At 47.8% G+C, this 16,587-nt stretch overlaps 1 protein-coding gene across 1 annotated transcript in view; it reads right to left on the bottom strand.

The window, feature by feature from the left end:
• Ptdss2 (phosphatidylserine synthase 2) overlaps positions 1-8,746 on the bottom strand; it is a 25,607-nt gene extending 16,861 nt beyond the window's left edge. Inside the window, exons 1-2 of the mRNA XM_021198858.1 lie at positions 8,521-8,746; positions 4,665-4,766 (exon numbers count right to left, since the gene is read on the bottom strand). Of these exons, the coding sequence (XP_021054517.1) occupies positions 4,665-4,766; positions 8,521-8,636 (218 nt within the window). The 5' untranslated portion in view covers positions 8,637-8,746. The remainder of the gene's footprint in view (positions 1-4,664; positions 4,767-8,520) is intronic.
• Between the last annotated feature and the right edge of the window lie 7,841 nt (positions 8,747-16,587).

The following is a 16,587-nucleotide window of genomic DNA, read 5'->3' as shown; positions in this document are numbered from 1 at the left end:
AGAGAGAGAGAGAGAGAGAGAGAGAGAGAGAGAGAGAGAGAGAGAGATATTTTAATTCCCTAAGTTGCTTTCCAATGTGGCCACATCCCTAATAGTAATGAATGAGCTGGTGCTATATCAAACTCTTATCGTCTTTACATTTCAGTCCTGCAGAAGCTGTGTGGTGAAATCTCGGTTCTCAGTCTGAGGAGCCCTGCCCTGGGATGTCAGCAGCGCGAATTTCACATGCTGTTTCTCTCTTTTTCTTTCTTGGTGAAGTACCTTTTCATGTCTTTTTCCCCAAGACTTATTTCTAATACTTTTTTTGATTTGTTTTTCGAGACAGGGTTTCTTTGTGTAGCTCAGGCTGTCCTGGAACTAACTCTGTAGACCAGGCTGGCCTCGAACTCAGAAATTCGCCTGCCTCTGACTCCCAAGTACTGGGATTAAAGGCGTGCGCCACCACGCCCGGCTCTATTCTATTACTTTTAATGTGCACATTAAATATAAGTGCCAACAAGGTGTCAGATCCCTTGGAGCTGGAGTTATAGACCATTATGGCCACCAGCCATTACTGCTGAGGTCTGAACTTGGTTCCCCTGCAAGAACAGAAAGTGCTCCTAGCAGCTGAGCCATCTCGCCTGCTTTTACACAGTCTTTACCTCACTTTCCTGAGAATGGGTCTCACTATGCTGTTCAGACCAAGCGATCTCCTGCCTCAGCCTCCTGAGAATCTGGGAGTACACGTGTTCCATCAGATTTTATTGTGTTGCTTCTTGTTAATTGTGTTTGCCTTTTGAAAATAAAAAACGTGGGACTGGTGAGATGGCTCAGGAGGTAAGAGCACCCGACTGCTCTTCCGAAGGTCCGGAGTTCAAATCCCAGCAACCACATGGTGGCTCACAACCATCCGTAACGAGATCTGACTCCCCCTTCTGGAGTGTCTGAAGACAGCTACAGTGTACTTAAATATAATAAATAAATAAATCTTAAAAAAAAAAAAACAAAAAACATTTCCCTTTAAAAAAAATAAAAAAAATAAAAAATGTGGGTGGGTTTTTGTTCTGTTTTTTGAGAAGGCAGGATCTTGCTACACAGCCCAGACTAGCCTAGAATGTAGGAGTCTCCTGCTTCAAACAACTCAGTACTGAGATTATGGGTGTGTAACCTTATCATGCTTAGTTTTTAAATTTGTAAAATGTTTTAAGTGGTAAATGGAATGGACAGCTCACTAACTGAGAAGGTAAGAGAGCCAGAAGTGCCCCAGGTCACCACACCAGATGATAAAAATCATGAGCAATCTGTGTGGGACAGCTTATCAACAGTACTGACAGTCTACGAAGATATACACCTGGTGTGGGGAAGAAGTCAAGCACAGAAAATAACAGCCAACAGCACTCCTGGGAAACCACAACACTCAGGGCTGCCTCAGTCAGCAACAGGCACATAGGTATGTGCATCTCAAACTTACCAAGCTGGAACTTTATTAGAAATGCATCAAATTATAGACCAATAGGTTAATCTGAGAAGAAAACAAAGCTGTACAGTAGTCTGTGTATAGAGTCCTGGCTATTAAAAAGAGGCTGAAACAAAAGGATTACTTGAGCCCTGGAGTTCAAGGACAAACTGGCAGCTGGGTATGGTAGAGAATGCCTTTAATCACAATACTTGGGAGGCAGAGGTAAGTGGATCTGTGAGTTCCAGACCAGCCTGGCCCACATAGTGAATTTCAGGACAAGACTGGCAATATGCCTGGCATGGTGGCGCACGCCTTTAATCCCAGCACTCAGGAGGCAGAGGCAGGCAGATTTCTGGGTTCGAGGCCAGCCTGGTCTACAAAGTGAGTTCCAGGACAGCCAGGGCTATACAGAGAAACCCTGTCTCAAAAACGAAACAAAACAAAAGGGGCTGGGGAGATTGCTCAGTGGTTAAGAAGACTGACTAGCACTTGCTGCTCTTCTGAAGGTCCTGAGTTCAAATCCCAGCAACCACATGGTGGCTCACAACCATCCGTAATGAGATCTGATGCCCTCTTCTGGTGTGTCTGAAGCCAGCTACAGTGTACTTACATATAATAATAAATAAATCTTTCAAAAAAATTAGAAAAAAAAGGAAAAGAAAAACTACCACATGAACACCACAAAAATTATAAAATATTTTCTATAGAGCTGGTGAGATGGCTCAGTAGGTTACATGCTTGTCACCAAGCCTACTTTTAAGCGCATAAGACTCCCATCGTCTCAGGGAAGAGCAAATAGCAGATTCCAGGCTCTACCAGAAGAGTTATAGGCCAGAAAGGTAGTTCCTTCATGTTCTTAAAGAGGAAAGAGGGGGATAAAGATGAGGAACAGATGTGTAGTGTTCCCTGGATGAAGAAAGGCTACGTCCACATGGTCCACAGTGCTACCTTCCTTACCCTTGGGGGTCTAAGCTTGTGGACTCTCTAGGTTCTGGGTCACCTAGTATTGACACCACCACCAACAGACTGGGTAGACAACAGCTCTGTGACAGCTCTGGCAGGTGACTGGTGACCACTCCAGGGGACCTCTGCATGTTTCTGCTCTTCAGAGGGAGGACTGTACTCTTCCTTGAGACAACTCTTGTCCAGGGAGTGACATCAGACCTGGGCATCTTTATCTCAACTTCACATAGAGAGAAACTTCTTTTGGAGTGCAGGGTCTGGTGCTAAGGATTAAATCCTAGGCTCCTGAGTGATCTACCCAGTCCCAGAAGGAGATCACCTCCTGAGGTATAATCATGTCTCATCTCTTTGGACTTCTTGCTGTGCCTTGCAGATGCCACTGACCCTCTATTCCCAGGTACACATAGATGCCAGCAGACATAGTTTTTATTGCTTTTTTCTTTTCTTTTCTTTCTTTTTTTTTTTTTGAGACAGGGTCTAAATAAATTGCCTGGAACGCTATGTAGACCAGGCTGGCTTCAAACTCAGAGATCTGCCTTTCTGCTTCCCAGTGCTAGAAAGGTGTGTACCTACATGTCCTCTTTGTTTTTCTGAAACAGTCTCATGTAACACAGGCTGGTCTTGAACTCACCATGTAGCCAAGATTAGCCTCAAACTTCCGATCTTCCTGCCTCAGTTTCCCAAGTGCTAGGTCTACATGTGTGAGCAACCATACTTGGCTAAGACCCAGTTCTACTTAAAAATTCCCTCTGAGCAGATAAAGGCACAAAGAGGAGCACTGCCTCCATATCCCAAGGGCCAATATCTGCAGATGACCCCTCTGTTGGCACCAGGACAAAGTAGACCTGACCCAGTTGCCCAGGAAGCACAAGTTCCTCTCTCAGTATTAACTCATCTCCTTAAGAGCATGCTGAGCTTATAGACCTCGCCTGAGACTTAAAGAGTCTGGTAGAAGCCTTCCAAAAAAGGAGGGAGGAACAGGCAGGCCCATAGATGAGAATGAGCAGGAAGTACCAGCATAGGCCAGGCCAGACATCTCCAGAAGGGCTAGAGGGCCTGGGAGCAAGCTCTCCCAAGCTCAGGAGAGAGAGAGGGAGGGAGAAAGAGAAAAAGGGAGGGAGGGAGGGAGGGAGAACATTCCTGAGAGGCTGACTGAGCGGGCAGTCACTGAGCAGTAAGGAATCTCATGGAGACTAGGCCAGGAACAACTGGAGAACAGCTAGGGAGGTCACCGGTACTGCACAGGAAAGGCAGAAGGAGCCTAGGGTCCAGACGATCTGAGAATTCTTACGTCCTGGAGTCTACTGCATTGAGGGTGAGCTGTTGGTGTGATGGTGTGGTCACTGTGGTCACTCTCACGTGGCCCACCAATATTGGAGGGGGACATGACTATATCTACATGCTCACCCCATTCAATTCTTAGAGCAGAGTGCTAAGACTCCCAGTTTTCAAAAACAAAATTCTAGCCTACAAGTGCTAGGACCATGGGGATCCACAGGTCAGGGGAACGCAACCAAAGTAGCCTTGAAACCTCACTAGGCCTCTCACTCACGCCTCCCTCTGTATCCTCCCTACTAAATACTCTCTGGCCTCCCCTCTAGCCCTCCCAGAGCAAGTAGGACCTGCACAGTACTAGTAACTGTAACAGTAATTGACCTTCCTTCCCAGGGCAGATATGCAGCCCAGAGAACCAGAGGAGCAACAGAAAAGTCTATCAGTATTCTGAAGTAACTTGTCCCTGCATGCTAGGGACGAGCTTTGGAACCTGAATGCAACAAGGACAGCATTCGTGACCTGCCTGCTTTGGAGACTCTTGAGAAGCAAGGACACAGGTGTTCATCACGAGTCCATCTAGCTTCTTATACAGTTTGTTTAAATGTTTAGAAAGTGCTGGCACCAACACTGCAGTTGTACTCAAGGACATAAGTGCCATCACAGGGTTCATTGCTGGTGGCTCTATATCCCAGACAATCTGAGAATCCTTACATCCTGGAATCTACCACTCTAAGGGGAGCTGTAGGTGTGATGGTGTGGTCACTCTCACAAGGCTTCTGCACACCAGCCAGGGGGAGTCACCCTGAAGGCTAAAGCAAAACATCCCTGCCACTCAAAGGTGACATGTTCCCACGGTCCTGGGCAAGAAATACTATACAGCTTCAAGGGAAGTTGTGGAGGCCAGTCACACAGACATATAAGGAAAATGCAGAGCCCTGGCTGGCCAGAGCTCCACAGGACATCACACCCTCTGAGCAGAAGCAGTTACCTCTTGGTGTTGTAGGCTGTATCCTGAGGGGTTTCTTCTAGGAGAGTCACATAGCCGAGTGCACAGGTGAGGATGAACAGCACAGTTAAAGTGTGGGCTCGCCTGAATCCAAAAACACACAGGTAGTGTCAGGGCAGAGGCTCACCAAGTACTCATGTGATACCTACTCACCCAGCACAGGAGAGGGGCTCACCGGCACTCCCAAGCTGACTGACCATTCCCACAGGTACCAGAGGGGTTGGCGTGTACTGCCCCCAGCACAGGTAGATATGGTCACATTTAACACAGTAAACGTGGATGGCTTCTCCCAACTTCCCCTCCGGTAATGAGAACTGGGCCCCTGGCCTTACATAGGCTAGACAAGTACTCTGCCATGTACTCAATCCCCAGCTCCTTTCTGAAGATCTTAGAAATTACTTCAGCTCCTTGGTTTCTGTACTGCTCTGATCTTCTCAATTTCTGAAGTAGCTAGCAAGCTGAGGGCATCCTGGGCTGGCTATGATCTTGAAAGGAGTACTATTTTCTATTCTCAGTATTCCAGGAATATCTGAACAATAAATAGCACTTTTCCCTTGAGGACCATGTTCACCCTATTATTCACATAGTCACCAAAACATGGCCTCCCCCTGGCCTCCCGTGTTCTGGGAAAGGTGAAACAGGAGGGAAGGCATCAGCCAAAGAGACTTACAGCTGAAGACCTCAGAGTGTTTCAATCAGTGGTTGCTCAAGAGTGAGCTCTACCTTGTTGCTCCTTATCTAAATTTCTAAATTTCTCTCTCTCTCTCTCTCTCTCTCACACACACACACACACACACACACACACACACACACACACACACACAGGGGTTAGGGGAGGGGGAGGGAGGCACAACAGATTGCTGAGACAGGTCATCTTTCTCCTTCTGGAACAGGTTTGTGCAGCGCTGCCTCCTACTCCTCCCTACTATACACAGACATGGGGATGGTCTGAGTCCCATGACTAGGCCCAATATGAGAGTTGACCTATGTAAATTTTGGGACTTCAGTCACTGCCCAGGGGCAGGCACGAAGACAAACTGGTTCCTTGCTCTGAGTGGAAAATACCCAGTTGCTGTTCTTCCCTGGAGATGACCATGTTCCTCGTGCTGAGCAGGTAGAGAGGCAACCCAGCCAGAACCAACCAGGGAACCATGAAGGCGTTGCCAAGAAAGGGACAGGGCCTGTCCCAGGTCAGGTCTTCGAGAGGCTTCTAGCCTGTTACACTGGCTTCCTTGGCTTGTTGATCTGATAGTCAAAAGGGTATGAATTATCAAATCATGCTTGCTAAATGTGGGCAAGTCTAGGTAAGCCCTAGCTCACAGTAATAGATCACTTATATAGATCACTTATATAGATCACTTATATCTGAAGCTGCAGAAATTATTACTGTGGACGTACTGGTGATTTCTGCCCCAACTCTCCTAGATGGCTCACTAGAAGCACCATGCTCTAAGACCCAAGTGTAGACTACCAATTCTCAAACTATCACAGATTCCATGCTGGTGGGAGTGAGTTAGAAAGTGAGATCCGGTGGTAGGGGTTGGAGCCCTGGCTCAGAGGTTAACAACACAGGCTACTCTTCCAGAGGACCCAGACTAGATCCCTGACAGCCACTCAGCAGCTCCAGTCTGTAACTATGGTTCCAAGGGACCCAACACCCTCTTCTGGCTTCTAGGGGCATTGCATACATGTTTTAAACACACATGCAGGCAGAAGAACATCAATACACACAAAATAAAACTTTATATAAATAAAGTTCCAGGTCTGTGCCAGAATCGAAGCTCTTGTTTAGTTTCCTGATATATCCCCTAAGGTAGTAATGACACTCAGCATAAGTCCCCAAAATACACACTGAAGAATGGCTGAATGAATAAATGAATATAAAACAAAAAAGAAAAGCCAGCAACGCACTCCAGAATTCTCAGTCTGGTGGCCATCCCCTGTACTGGAGGACAGGCACACCTCTCTCCTGTCTGAGAGCAATGGTGGAGGATACCTTATAGAGAATGATGTTTAAGTACCCACTTGAGTAATTCATGGACTGCTATGAATATAAGGCCAATTAGAGTCCTTTATTTAACTAGGCAACCAGGAACAGGCTCCTGCCACAAAGATCTCTTGGCCCTGAAGTAAGGCAGTGCAGGGTTTATAAAAACAAAAACCAGTCGGGCGTGGTGGCGCACACCTTTAATCCCAGCACTTGGGATGCAGAGGCACGCGGATTCTAATCCCAGCCTGGTCTACAAAGTGAGCTCCGGGACAGCCAGGGCTACACAGAGAAACCCTGTCTCAAAAAACAAACAAACAAACAAACAAACAAACAAAAACCAGGTGTGGGTCAGGGATTTTGTAAGCATCATTTCCCTTTGTCCTGTCATACAGGATGTGACTGAGATGGTGTGGGGTCAGTTATGGAGTTAGAGACCATTATGTCCAGTCAAGAAGAATGAGAGATATGGGATCAGTCTTGAGACCAGTTACAGGGTTGCAACAGCCTGGCTTATAGGCCATGTTAGTGTCCAAAGGACCTCAAAGGTCAGAGAAAGCCATTGGCACTCCACTCGCTCTGGCACCATACCCACAACTTCAACTGCTCCATGCTCACTTTCGATCTCTCTCCCCCACCTCCCCCTCCCTCCCTCCCTCCCTCCCTCCCTTCCTTCTTCCCTCCCCTCCAGGGTCTGGCTGTCCTGGAACTCACTATGTAGACCAGGCTCAGGCTCGCTTCAAACTCACAGAGACCCACCTGCCTCTGCCTCCCGAGTGCTGGGATTGCTTCTTTTCCCTCTAATGTTTTCACAGTCATTAGAAGGCATCATATTGAAAAGCAGTTATGGTTGGATCTCGCTGCAGAAGCTGTCCATAACCCAGGGAAGGTGCTAATAGTATAAGGTCCAAATGCAAAGCTATCTCCCACACCCAACCCACTTTCCTGCTATTTCAACTGTATCTCACCAGTGCCTCAGCTACCACTCCCACTTGCAAGCCAGAGATACAAGCTGGCATACGACAAGAGTCCCTCGGAGGACTCTATCTGTGTGATGGCACCTTCTCCTGAATTATCTTAACACTTCCAGACCAGGCTTCTCTCTGATCAAATGTGCTCTGGACACTGCCACAGCTCTATTCTCTCAGAGTTACTTCCACTTAACATCCCCTTCACTGGGAACACATCGTTTCTGTGCACTTGGGTCTCACTTGTCTGCAGGGCCCACCCTGGGACTCCAGTGTTGCATAGGTGGGTAGAAACTTGTCTGCCTGAAATAAAAGCAAAGCCATTCCTCTCATGAAGCGTGCTCCCTCCTCACAAACGAGGAAAGGTGAAGGGGTTAGCCCAAGGTCACGGGATTACACCTTAGACTGGTCAGCCAGGGCGGTGGCATGGTTCTTCAAAGCAGCAAAACACCTGCAATTCCTACGCACTCACTCCACTAAACTAAAGGCAGACGGGGCAGCCTGACCCCAAAACTTGTCGGAGGTTGAGTTGTGCAAGCCAGGGTCACTGAAAAGGGTAGCAGTGAGGAAAATCTACCACACAGATATGCCATACCCACCAGGCCAGTTCAGGGCAATGTTCCGGGGGAACAACAGCTATCCGGCAGAAAGGAAACCTCAAAGTCACTAATATGTAGTGGCCAGGTCTGCCAGAGCTCATCCCGGGGCTCCCCCGATCCGAAAAAACACTCAACATCTCATACGGAGACGACCACGGGGGGTTCCACGAGGGCGGGAGGGAGGGAGGGAGGCGCTCCCCTGGCTGATCTAGGCCCTGACGGTCCCCGATTCCAATCTAAACTGTCTGTCCCAAACTCCTGCCCCGACGCGGGGAGACCCTCACCAAAAGAAGGTGTTAGTGCCATCGTCGTAGACCTCGGACTCGGTGCTGCGGCGGCCCTCGAGCAGCGGAGACTCAGCTCCCGAGCCTCCGGCGACTCTGCGCTCGCCCCTCCGCATGGCGCCCGGCCTGCGCAGCCCACCAGGTTGCAGGCGGTGGGCTGGGGTCGCACTGCTGCCCGGCGGGGTCTCCGCGGGAGTGGGGCGGGGCCGTGAGGCATTGTGGGACGCGTAGTGCGCGCCGGGCCGCAGGGCATGCTGGGCGCTGGAAGTCCCTAAGCTGCCCGGTGGGAGGGACGCGGTCCGGTTGCTAGGAGACCGGCCGCCTGCTCCGCCTGACAGACTGCTGGCCTGCTGACAGTGGCTGGTGTTGATAAAGTTCCGAAGACATATCTCTGGGGTTGGGGACGCAAAAAAGAGACTGAACCTAAACTGTTGTGGTTGACAGCCCTAACATGCAAACTAAACTCCGGAGGCTGAGGCAGGAGGATTGAACGAATCCAAGAACAGCCTGAGATATTCAAACCTTGAATTAAAAAAAAAAAAAAAAAAAAAAAAAGGAGGTGCCGAGCACTGGTGGCACATGCCTTTAATCCCAGCACTTGGGAGGCAGAGGCGGGCGGGTCTCTGAGTTCAAGGCCAGCCTGGTCTAAATAGTGAGTTCCAGGACAGCCAGGGCTACACAGAGAAACTGTCTCGAAAATGAATGAATAAATAAATTAATTAATTTAATTTAATAAAAAAAGAAGGTGGGGTGATGGAGAAATGACTTAGCAGTTAAGTTCACTGGCAGATCTTCTAGAGGACAGAGTTCAGTTCCCACACCCATATAGCAGCTCATAATATATTGTAACTTCAGTTCATTGGCTCCAAAGCCCTCTTCTAGAATCTAGGGCACTGCATACAGTTGGTGTACAGATACATACACTCAACCAAAACACCGTACACTAATAAATAGATATAGATAGATAAATTATTGCCAGACATGGTGGCATAGTCCTTTAATTCTAGCACTCAGGTGTCAGAGGCAGTAAGATTTTTATGTGTTTGAAGCCATCCAAGTCTAAGCTCCGGATCAGCCAAGTCTACACCGTGAGGGTCTGTCTCAGATTTTAATGTAAATAAAAATTAATGACTATATTAGCAGGACCAGTCAAGTTGGGTAGTTGAAACTGGTATAGATAGTCGCTGAAAGTACTCACATTTTTGCCAGCGGCAGGGAATGGGCTACTTGTCTGAGAGTGTGGGTCCTTCTTCAGTTTTCTCAAATGTGTTGGCTTGTGGTGCCACCAGCCTGCAATCCCAGCACTTTGAGGTGGAGGTATATAAATCAGGGAGTCTATGGTTATCCTTCATGTGAGATTAGGAGTTAGATAGATTCCCTGATAGGCAGACAGTGAAGAGAGCCTATTGGATATTAAAGATGACAAAATTCAGCTGGGTAGCAGTGGCTCACGCCTTTAATCCCAGTACGCAGGAGGCAGAAGCAGACATATCTTTGTGAGTTTGGGGCAGCCTAGTCTACAGATTGAGATCCTAGAGAACCAAGGCTACAAAGAAATACTCTTATCTCGAAAAAACAAACAAACAAGATGGCAGGCTTCTGGTTTCTTCTTCACCCTCCTTACCTGAAATTAAAGTCTAGCAGCAGGCTGGGCGTGGTGGTGCGCACCTTTAATCCCAGCACTCAGGAGGCAGAGGCAGGCAGATTTCTGAGTTCAAGGCCAGCCTGGTCTACAGAGTGAGTTCCAGGATAGCTAGGGCTATACAGAGAAACCCTGTCTCAAAAAAAAAAAAAAAAAAAAAAGAAAAAAAAAGAAAAGAAAAGAAAAGAAAAGAAAAGAAAGAAAGAAAGAAAGAAAGAAAGAAAGAAAGAAAGAAAGAAAGAAAGAAAGAAAGAAAAGTCTAGCAGCTTAAAAGAAAGGCCTTGGTGAACCTTTTCTCCACCAGGAGGGTCACCAGTCCAGACAAGCTCAAGGCCAGATCAGGACATGCTTGCCCAAAAGTTGTGGGTTTGTCAGCCTCCCTGTCATTGTTCAAACTGACAAACCATAAATTAGAGGAGTAGGACCCCCCCCCCCCGCAGAGATCCTTGGAGCTCTCAGCCTGTGTTGCTGGGTATGGATGGTACCAGTAGTCCAGACCTTTCATTCCAGGTCCCAGGGGCAGGCAGAGCTTGGTGAGTTTGGAAGGTTAGTTTAATCTACATAGTGAGTCCCAAGTCAGCCTGGGATATATAGTGAGATCCTGCCTCAAACACACAACCACCCAGCCTTCAAAAAAAGGGCTTCAGAGGGGCTCCTGAAGGCCCCCTCAGATCTGCAGAGGGTCTTTCTATGTGCCTTGTGCAGGGTTTTAGACCCAGGGACAAGGCTGAAGTGTATATTTTACATGCTAAAGCACATCTAGCTTCCAGGCTCTCCACCATCCCTCAGTCCCTACCTGACATACCATGCTGCTACCCTGAACTTTCCAGGTTAGGGGCTGAGCTGCCCTTTAGGCAGATATTTTGGTCTCTACTCCTCCTCCTTTTCCTCTTCTTTTTCTTCCTTCTTCTTCCTCCTCCTTCTCTTCTCTCTGCCCTCCCTGTCTCTGCATGTACTCTTCAATCTTTCTTTTCCCACTCCCCACTGTCTCCCTCTCCGTGATGACTTCCTTGGTACCAGTGAACCCTCCTGCCCAAGAACAGTTTCCCAGAGTACCTGTGTTTATATGGACATTAATGAGCTGATGCCTTGATGGTGGGTTTTGAGACCTAGGATAAGGGGCTGAGGTATGTATATACAAAGCCCATCTGGCCTTCAGGTTCCCGAAGCATCAGCATCAGTCAGTCCCCTACACACACACACACACACACACACCACCCCCGCCTGAAACCCAATACCCTGTGTGCTTCTTCACCCTTTCTTTACCAGCTAAGCCTGCTGCTTGTGCCTTTTTTAAAATATGGTTTTTTTAAATTTATTTTGTGTATGAGTACACCGTCCCTGTCTTGAGACACACCAGAAGAGGACACCGGATCCCATTACAGACAGTTGTAAGCCACCATGTGGTTGTTAGGAATTGAACTCAGGACCTCCTGAAGAGTTAGTCAGTGCTCTTAACCACTGAGCCATCTCTCCAGCCCCCTGCCCCTGCTTGTGCCTTTTAATTCTTCACCACCCTGCCCCCACAAACAGGGTTTCTCTGTAGAGGTGGTTATCTTGGAACTCACTCTACAGATTAGAAATCTGGCCTCTATTAGAAATCTGCCTGCCAGTGTCAACTGAGTGCTAGGATTAAAAAAGTGTGCCCCTCCCCCACTCCAACCCTACTTCCCTCTTCCTTGTAAAGTTCTTTACTTGGCAGAGAGAAGAACAACCTAGAAGGTAACTCGTGGTTAAATTGGGTAAAGTTTACCCTTTAGTCACACTTCCCGTGGAGTGATGGTCCCTTTGTATTTGACCTTGAACTTATTCCTAGCACACTGTGTTGAGGCAAAAATGTCTTATCAATGCTCTTGTGCTTCTATCAAATTCACTGGTACATTTGATTCCAGTAGAGAGACGTATAAAAGAGTCTCCTTGCCTGGCAGTGGTAGTACAAGCCTTTAATCCCAGCACTTGGGAGGCAGGGGCATAGTTGGAGGCTAGTCTGGTCTACAGAGTGAGTTCCGGGACAGCCAGGGCTGAAAAGTATTGAAAGTTTCACAAACAAAAGTTTACAGTAAAAGCTCCATTCAGCCCTTGTGACCCAGGGTTTTACTTTATCAACTTCAGTCCTATCCAGTGCACATCGAGAACCACTCTATGACTACATTTATATTCCTTAGCAACCCCTTGAGATGTAACCTCAGATGACATCAACATCTTTGTTTGGGTTTGGTTTGAGACACAGGGTTTCTCTGTGTAGCCTTGATTGTCTTGGAACTTGCTCTGTACATCAGGCTGGTCTCAGACTCCACCTACCTCTGCCTCCTGAGTGCTACACAGAGAAACCTTGTCTTGAAAAAAAATAAAAATAAAATAAATAAAAAAGAGTCTCCCTTAAGCACCTTTACAGTAGTCATATAAGATGTTGGATGCCTAGAAATGGTGACGTGTGCCTTTAGTCCCAGCATTCAGGAGGCTGAGGCAGGTGAAGTTTGAGACCAGTACTATAGGCTAGCTGAAAAGGAGCTGGCTCTCCTGAAGGAGAGTTTCCGCTTCTGCCTACCGTGTCACCCATAGGAGTACTAGGGTTACAGATGCCTGCCACAGACCGCAGCTTCTCCCATGGGTATCAGAGTTAGGTCTTCCTTGAAGTTTGTGCAGTAAAAAAGTTTGCACTTTTACCTTCTGAGTCATTTCTCTGGCCTTGGGTAGGTTTGGCATTTTGGTTTTCATTTTTTTGGTTTCTCGACACAGGGTTATTCTGTGCAGCCTGGGGGCAATCCTGGAACTGCTCTCTGCTCTGTAGATCAGGCTGGCCTCTGTCTCCGGAGTGCTGGGATTAAAGGTGAGTGCCGCCACTGCTCAGCCATAGGTAGATTTTTGTTGTGACAAGGTCTTGGCCTACAATTTACCATGTAGCCCAGGCTGGCTAGAAATGCAGCCATCCTTCTTCCTCATGCAGCTAGTGTTGAGATTATGGGCACGTGTCATACTCAGTCTTATTTGATTAGGGTTTTGACAGAGTGCTTCTATTTGGGTTTCATCAGCAGTGGGGGTGTATGAGCTGAAAACACAGCTCCATGCTGAGCTTTTAAAACTGGACTTCTTGACTACACCCCAGGAGATTTCAGGGTGAGTCAGAATGAAGTAAAGCTGGAATTAATTAAGAAGAGAATTTAACACAGGTCTACACGTGGTAGGGGGGTGGGTAATAGGCATATGGAGAAGACAATCGTACACACCCAAGCGGGAATGTGGGTTTCTCAAGAGAGTCTCCCTTAAGTATCTTTACAGTAGCCATGTAAGATGTTGGATGCCTGGAAATGGTGGCACACACCTTTATTCCCTGCACTGGCGCTCAGGAGGCAGAGGTAGGTGGAGTCTGAGACCAGCCTGATGTACAGAGCAAGTTCCAAGACAGTCAGGGCTACACAGAGAAACCCTGTGTCCCAAACCAAACCCAAACAAAGATGTTGATGTCATCTGAGGTTACATCTCAAGGGGTTGCTAAGGAATATAAATGTAGTCATAGAGTGGTTCTCGATGTGCACTGGATAGGACTGAAGTTGATAAAGTAAAACCCTGGGTCACAAGGGCTGAATGGAGCTTTTACTGTAAACTTTTGTTTGTGAAACTTTCAATACTTTTCAGGCTTGCATCTGGGAAAGAAGTAACCCCGTATGCTAAGGTCATATATACTCAGGGCTTAAGTATGGTTTATTAGTATTTTGACATTGCTATTTGAAAGTATTTCTGTAAAAAAGTAATATAGTGCCTCTATGTAGCCAGTCTTCACAGCAAATGTCAGTTGCGCTGGAATTCTTGACTTTCAGCTGGGGAGGGGCTCCTTTCTACTTACATTTTCCTGTCTTTCTAGCCTGCCTCAATGTTTGCAACTTTTACAGTTTGTTGTTTTTTGTCTGCTTGTTTGTTTGTTTTCAAGACAGGGTTTCTCTGTGTTGCCCTGGCTGTCCTGGAACTCACTCTGTAGACCAGGCTGGCCTCAAACTCAGAAATCCACCTGCCTCTGTTACAGTTTGTTAAAATACTCAACACCTGAATACGGAACCTTACTCTACAAACAAGTGTGTAAGTCTTCTGGTAAACAGAGTGCTTGCCTCTGTACCTCCTGCCACTCATTGCTCTAGTCCAGTATGGCCCTACTCGTTGTGTTGGCCCTGACTTATCCGTGGGTGTGTGAGTGGACAAGACGGGGCTAAATATGAGGGCAGGGTTGGCTCTTAGTTTCCATCCTGTAAAGGGCCTTGAAGCAGCTGAAAACTTGATGGGGTTGGCGGTACCCCGACAGTATTGTCTGTGACTGAGACGATGGCCTGTACAAACATAAGGTGAAGTGATGCCAGGCCAAGCGAAGTAGAGTCCTGTGCTGGTCGGCTAGCTACTGGCTTATCCCTTAGCAATAACGCCTCCAGGCCATCCATCCTTTAGCGCCCCCTCCTTGCACCTCTCTGGTGAGCTCCCTTGGAGGCGTGAATTAGCTTCCCTAGCGTGGGTGTTTCTCCCCATCAGAGACCACGCCTCGTTTCGCCCAGACTTTGCTGGATGCAGTAAGAATAGCAACAACTCGAGACTGCGAGGGGTGGCTCGCTGTCTTGGGGGCGTCGTCTAGGACTGGTCTAGGGCTTCCGACCTCTGGAAGGGCAGTCTAGGGTCGGACCATGGTCAAAGGCGGGGTTTCGGGTGGACTGACGTGACGATCTGTGGGCAAGGCGGATAGGGCGGGACTTATGGTTGGGGCGGGTCAGTGGTGTGGCCAGCCTTGGGTGCTTGGCGCGTGGGCGGTTCCAGGGAAGAGTCAAGACCTAAAGGTCCGACCCAGAGAGCACTGCTAGGGGCGGAGCTGAATTACCTAGGGGCCAGGTCCTACAGCCCGCGGGCGTTGGATCCCGTGGATCCCGTGGTCTGGGCAAGGGCGTGGTCTAAAAGGACCACGCTGCTCTCTGCAAACTACAGCGATGTGCCATGGAAAATTCTCCAAATTCCCAACACTTTACAAGTGCTTTTAGTTTCACAACTCTTGAGTTTTATTTCTGCATCTTGTTTAGGAACAGAGATGCTGAACAGCGCTAAGTTTAACGATCTCCACTCCTAGCACTTCACAGGAACGCGAAGCTTCTACCAGAACTTCAGGATTCTGCAGGAGTTCCCTCCGCTTGTAGGTTCGCACCTGTGTGTCACCTCCATCTTGTCTGAAGGCAGCAAAAGTCCTCACCTCTGTTCCTAGGGAGTAGAACACAGAGTGGCCTTTTCTCAGCTATGAAGCCTCCTGTTAGAGACCCAAGGCTCTGGAGCCAGACAGGGCTTAAAGGAAGTGGCAAATTCCGGCCTTACCCTGGGAAGAAGGGCGCCAATGCTCACGTGGGCGTGGCCTGGCCTGACTTCAGAGCTCAAGGTTTCCTTAGGCCCTAGGAATCACATTCAGGGTGGGAAATGGTTGAACACTGGCGGAAATACTTATCTAAAAATACTCGTCAAGAAAGGAGAGAAAGCCTTTGCAAAGGAACAATGATATTTCTACTGATATGGTAAATATATAAAGCTGAATGGATAGAAAACTCATTCCCAGCACACCTGCTACTTGGGAGTTTTTTTTGTTTTTTGTGTTTTTGTTTTTTTTTTAAGGAGCAAAGCAGAAAAACCAAACATTCTGTAGGGCGGCCCCACCCATGTGTGAAAAACACAAGGCCAGCTTCAGAAAGAGAGACGTGATAGGCAAGGAATTTGAGAGATGATTGAGTCTCCCCTTGCATGGAACAAGGTTGGAAACCAGCCCAGAGAGAAGATAGGAAGCAGGTTCTTGGAGGCAGCCACTTCCTCTCACTCAGAGGCATCGTGAGTCAAAGGGATGGAGTATTATCTAGTCACATGATTGACACATTCCTGAAGGGATGGAGGTCCTAGGGCAAGGGCACCTAGCCTTTGGAGTGTCACTGCCCCCTAGAGCCCTCGTTGGTCTTGTCCATTCCGATCCACAGTGAGGTCACTGGGTCTCGGTTAGCAACAGTTGCCTCTCAATGCACTTTGGCCCTTGAAAGGTGCCAAGATCTGTAGCTGGAGAAACAAGGAAGGCGTGGAAAGGTCCATGGTCCACATTGAAGAAGAGTCAGCGCCGCATGTGGCCCGGGTCAAAGTTCTGCCTGGAAAGGCAGGGCAGCACCACCAATATCCAGGAGACTGGGCCACACTTCACAGCAGGGCCTCATTCACCCCGCCACTCCACCTCAGCTGCACCGAGGCCAATGGTGCAGCAAGTCTAGCAACACTAGGTTTGTAACACTAGGTCATGATATACTAATAAATAGTAATAAACACAATCAAGTCGATGTATGTTTGTGGTAGAAAGTGTGAAAGAAACAAAGTAACACGAGGAAGAATCAATGAATTAACCTTTTTTTCTTTTTCTTTTTTTTTTTTTTTTT

This window comes from Mus pahari, chromosome 1 (genome assembly GCF_900095145.1).
Source record: "Mus pahari chromosome 1, PAHARI_EIJ_v1.1, whole genome shotgun sequence".
NCBI lineage: Eukaryota > Metazoa > Chordata > Mammalia > Rodentia > Muridae > Mus > Mus pahari.
The sequence above is the reverse complement of the archived record's forward strand: the minus strand, read 5'-3'. Positions and strand labels throughout refer to the sequence as shown.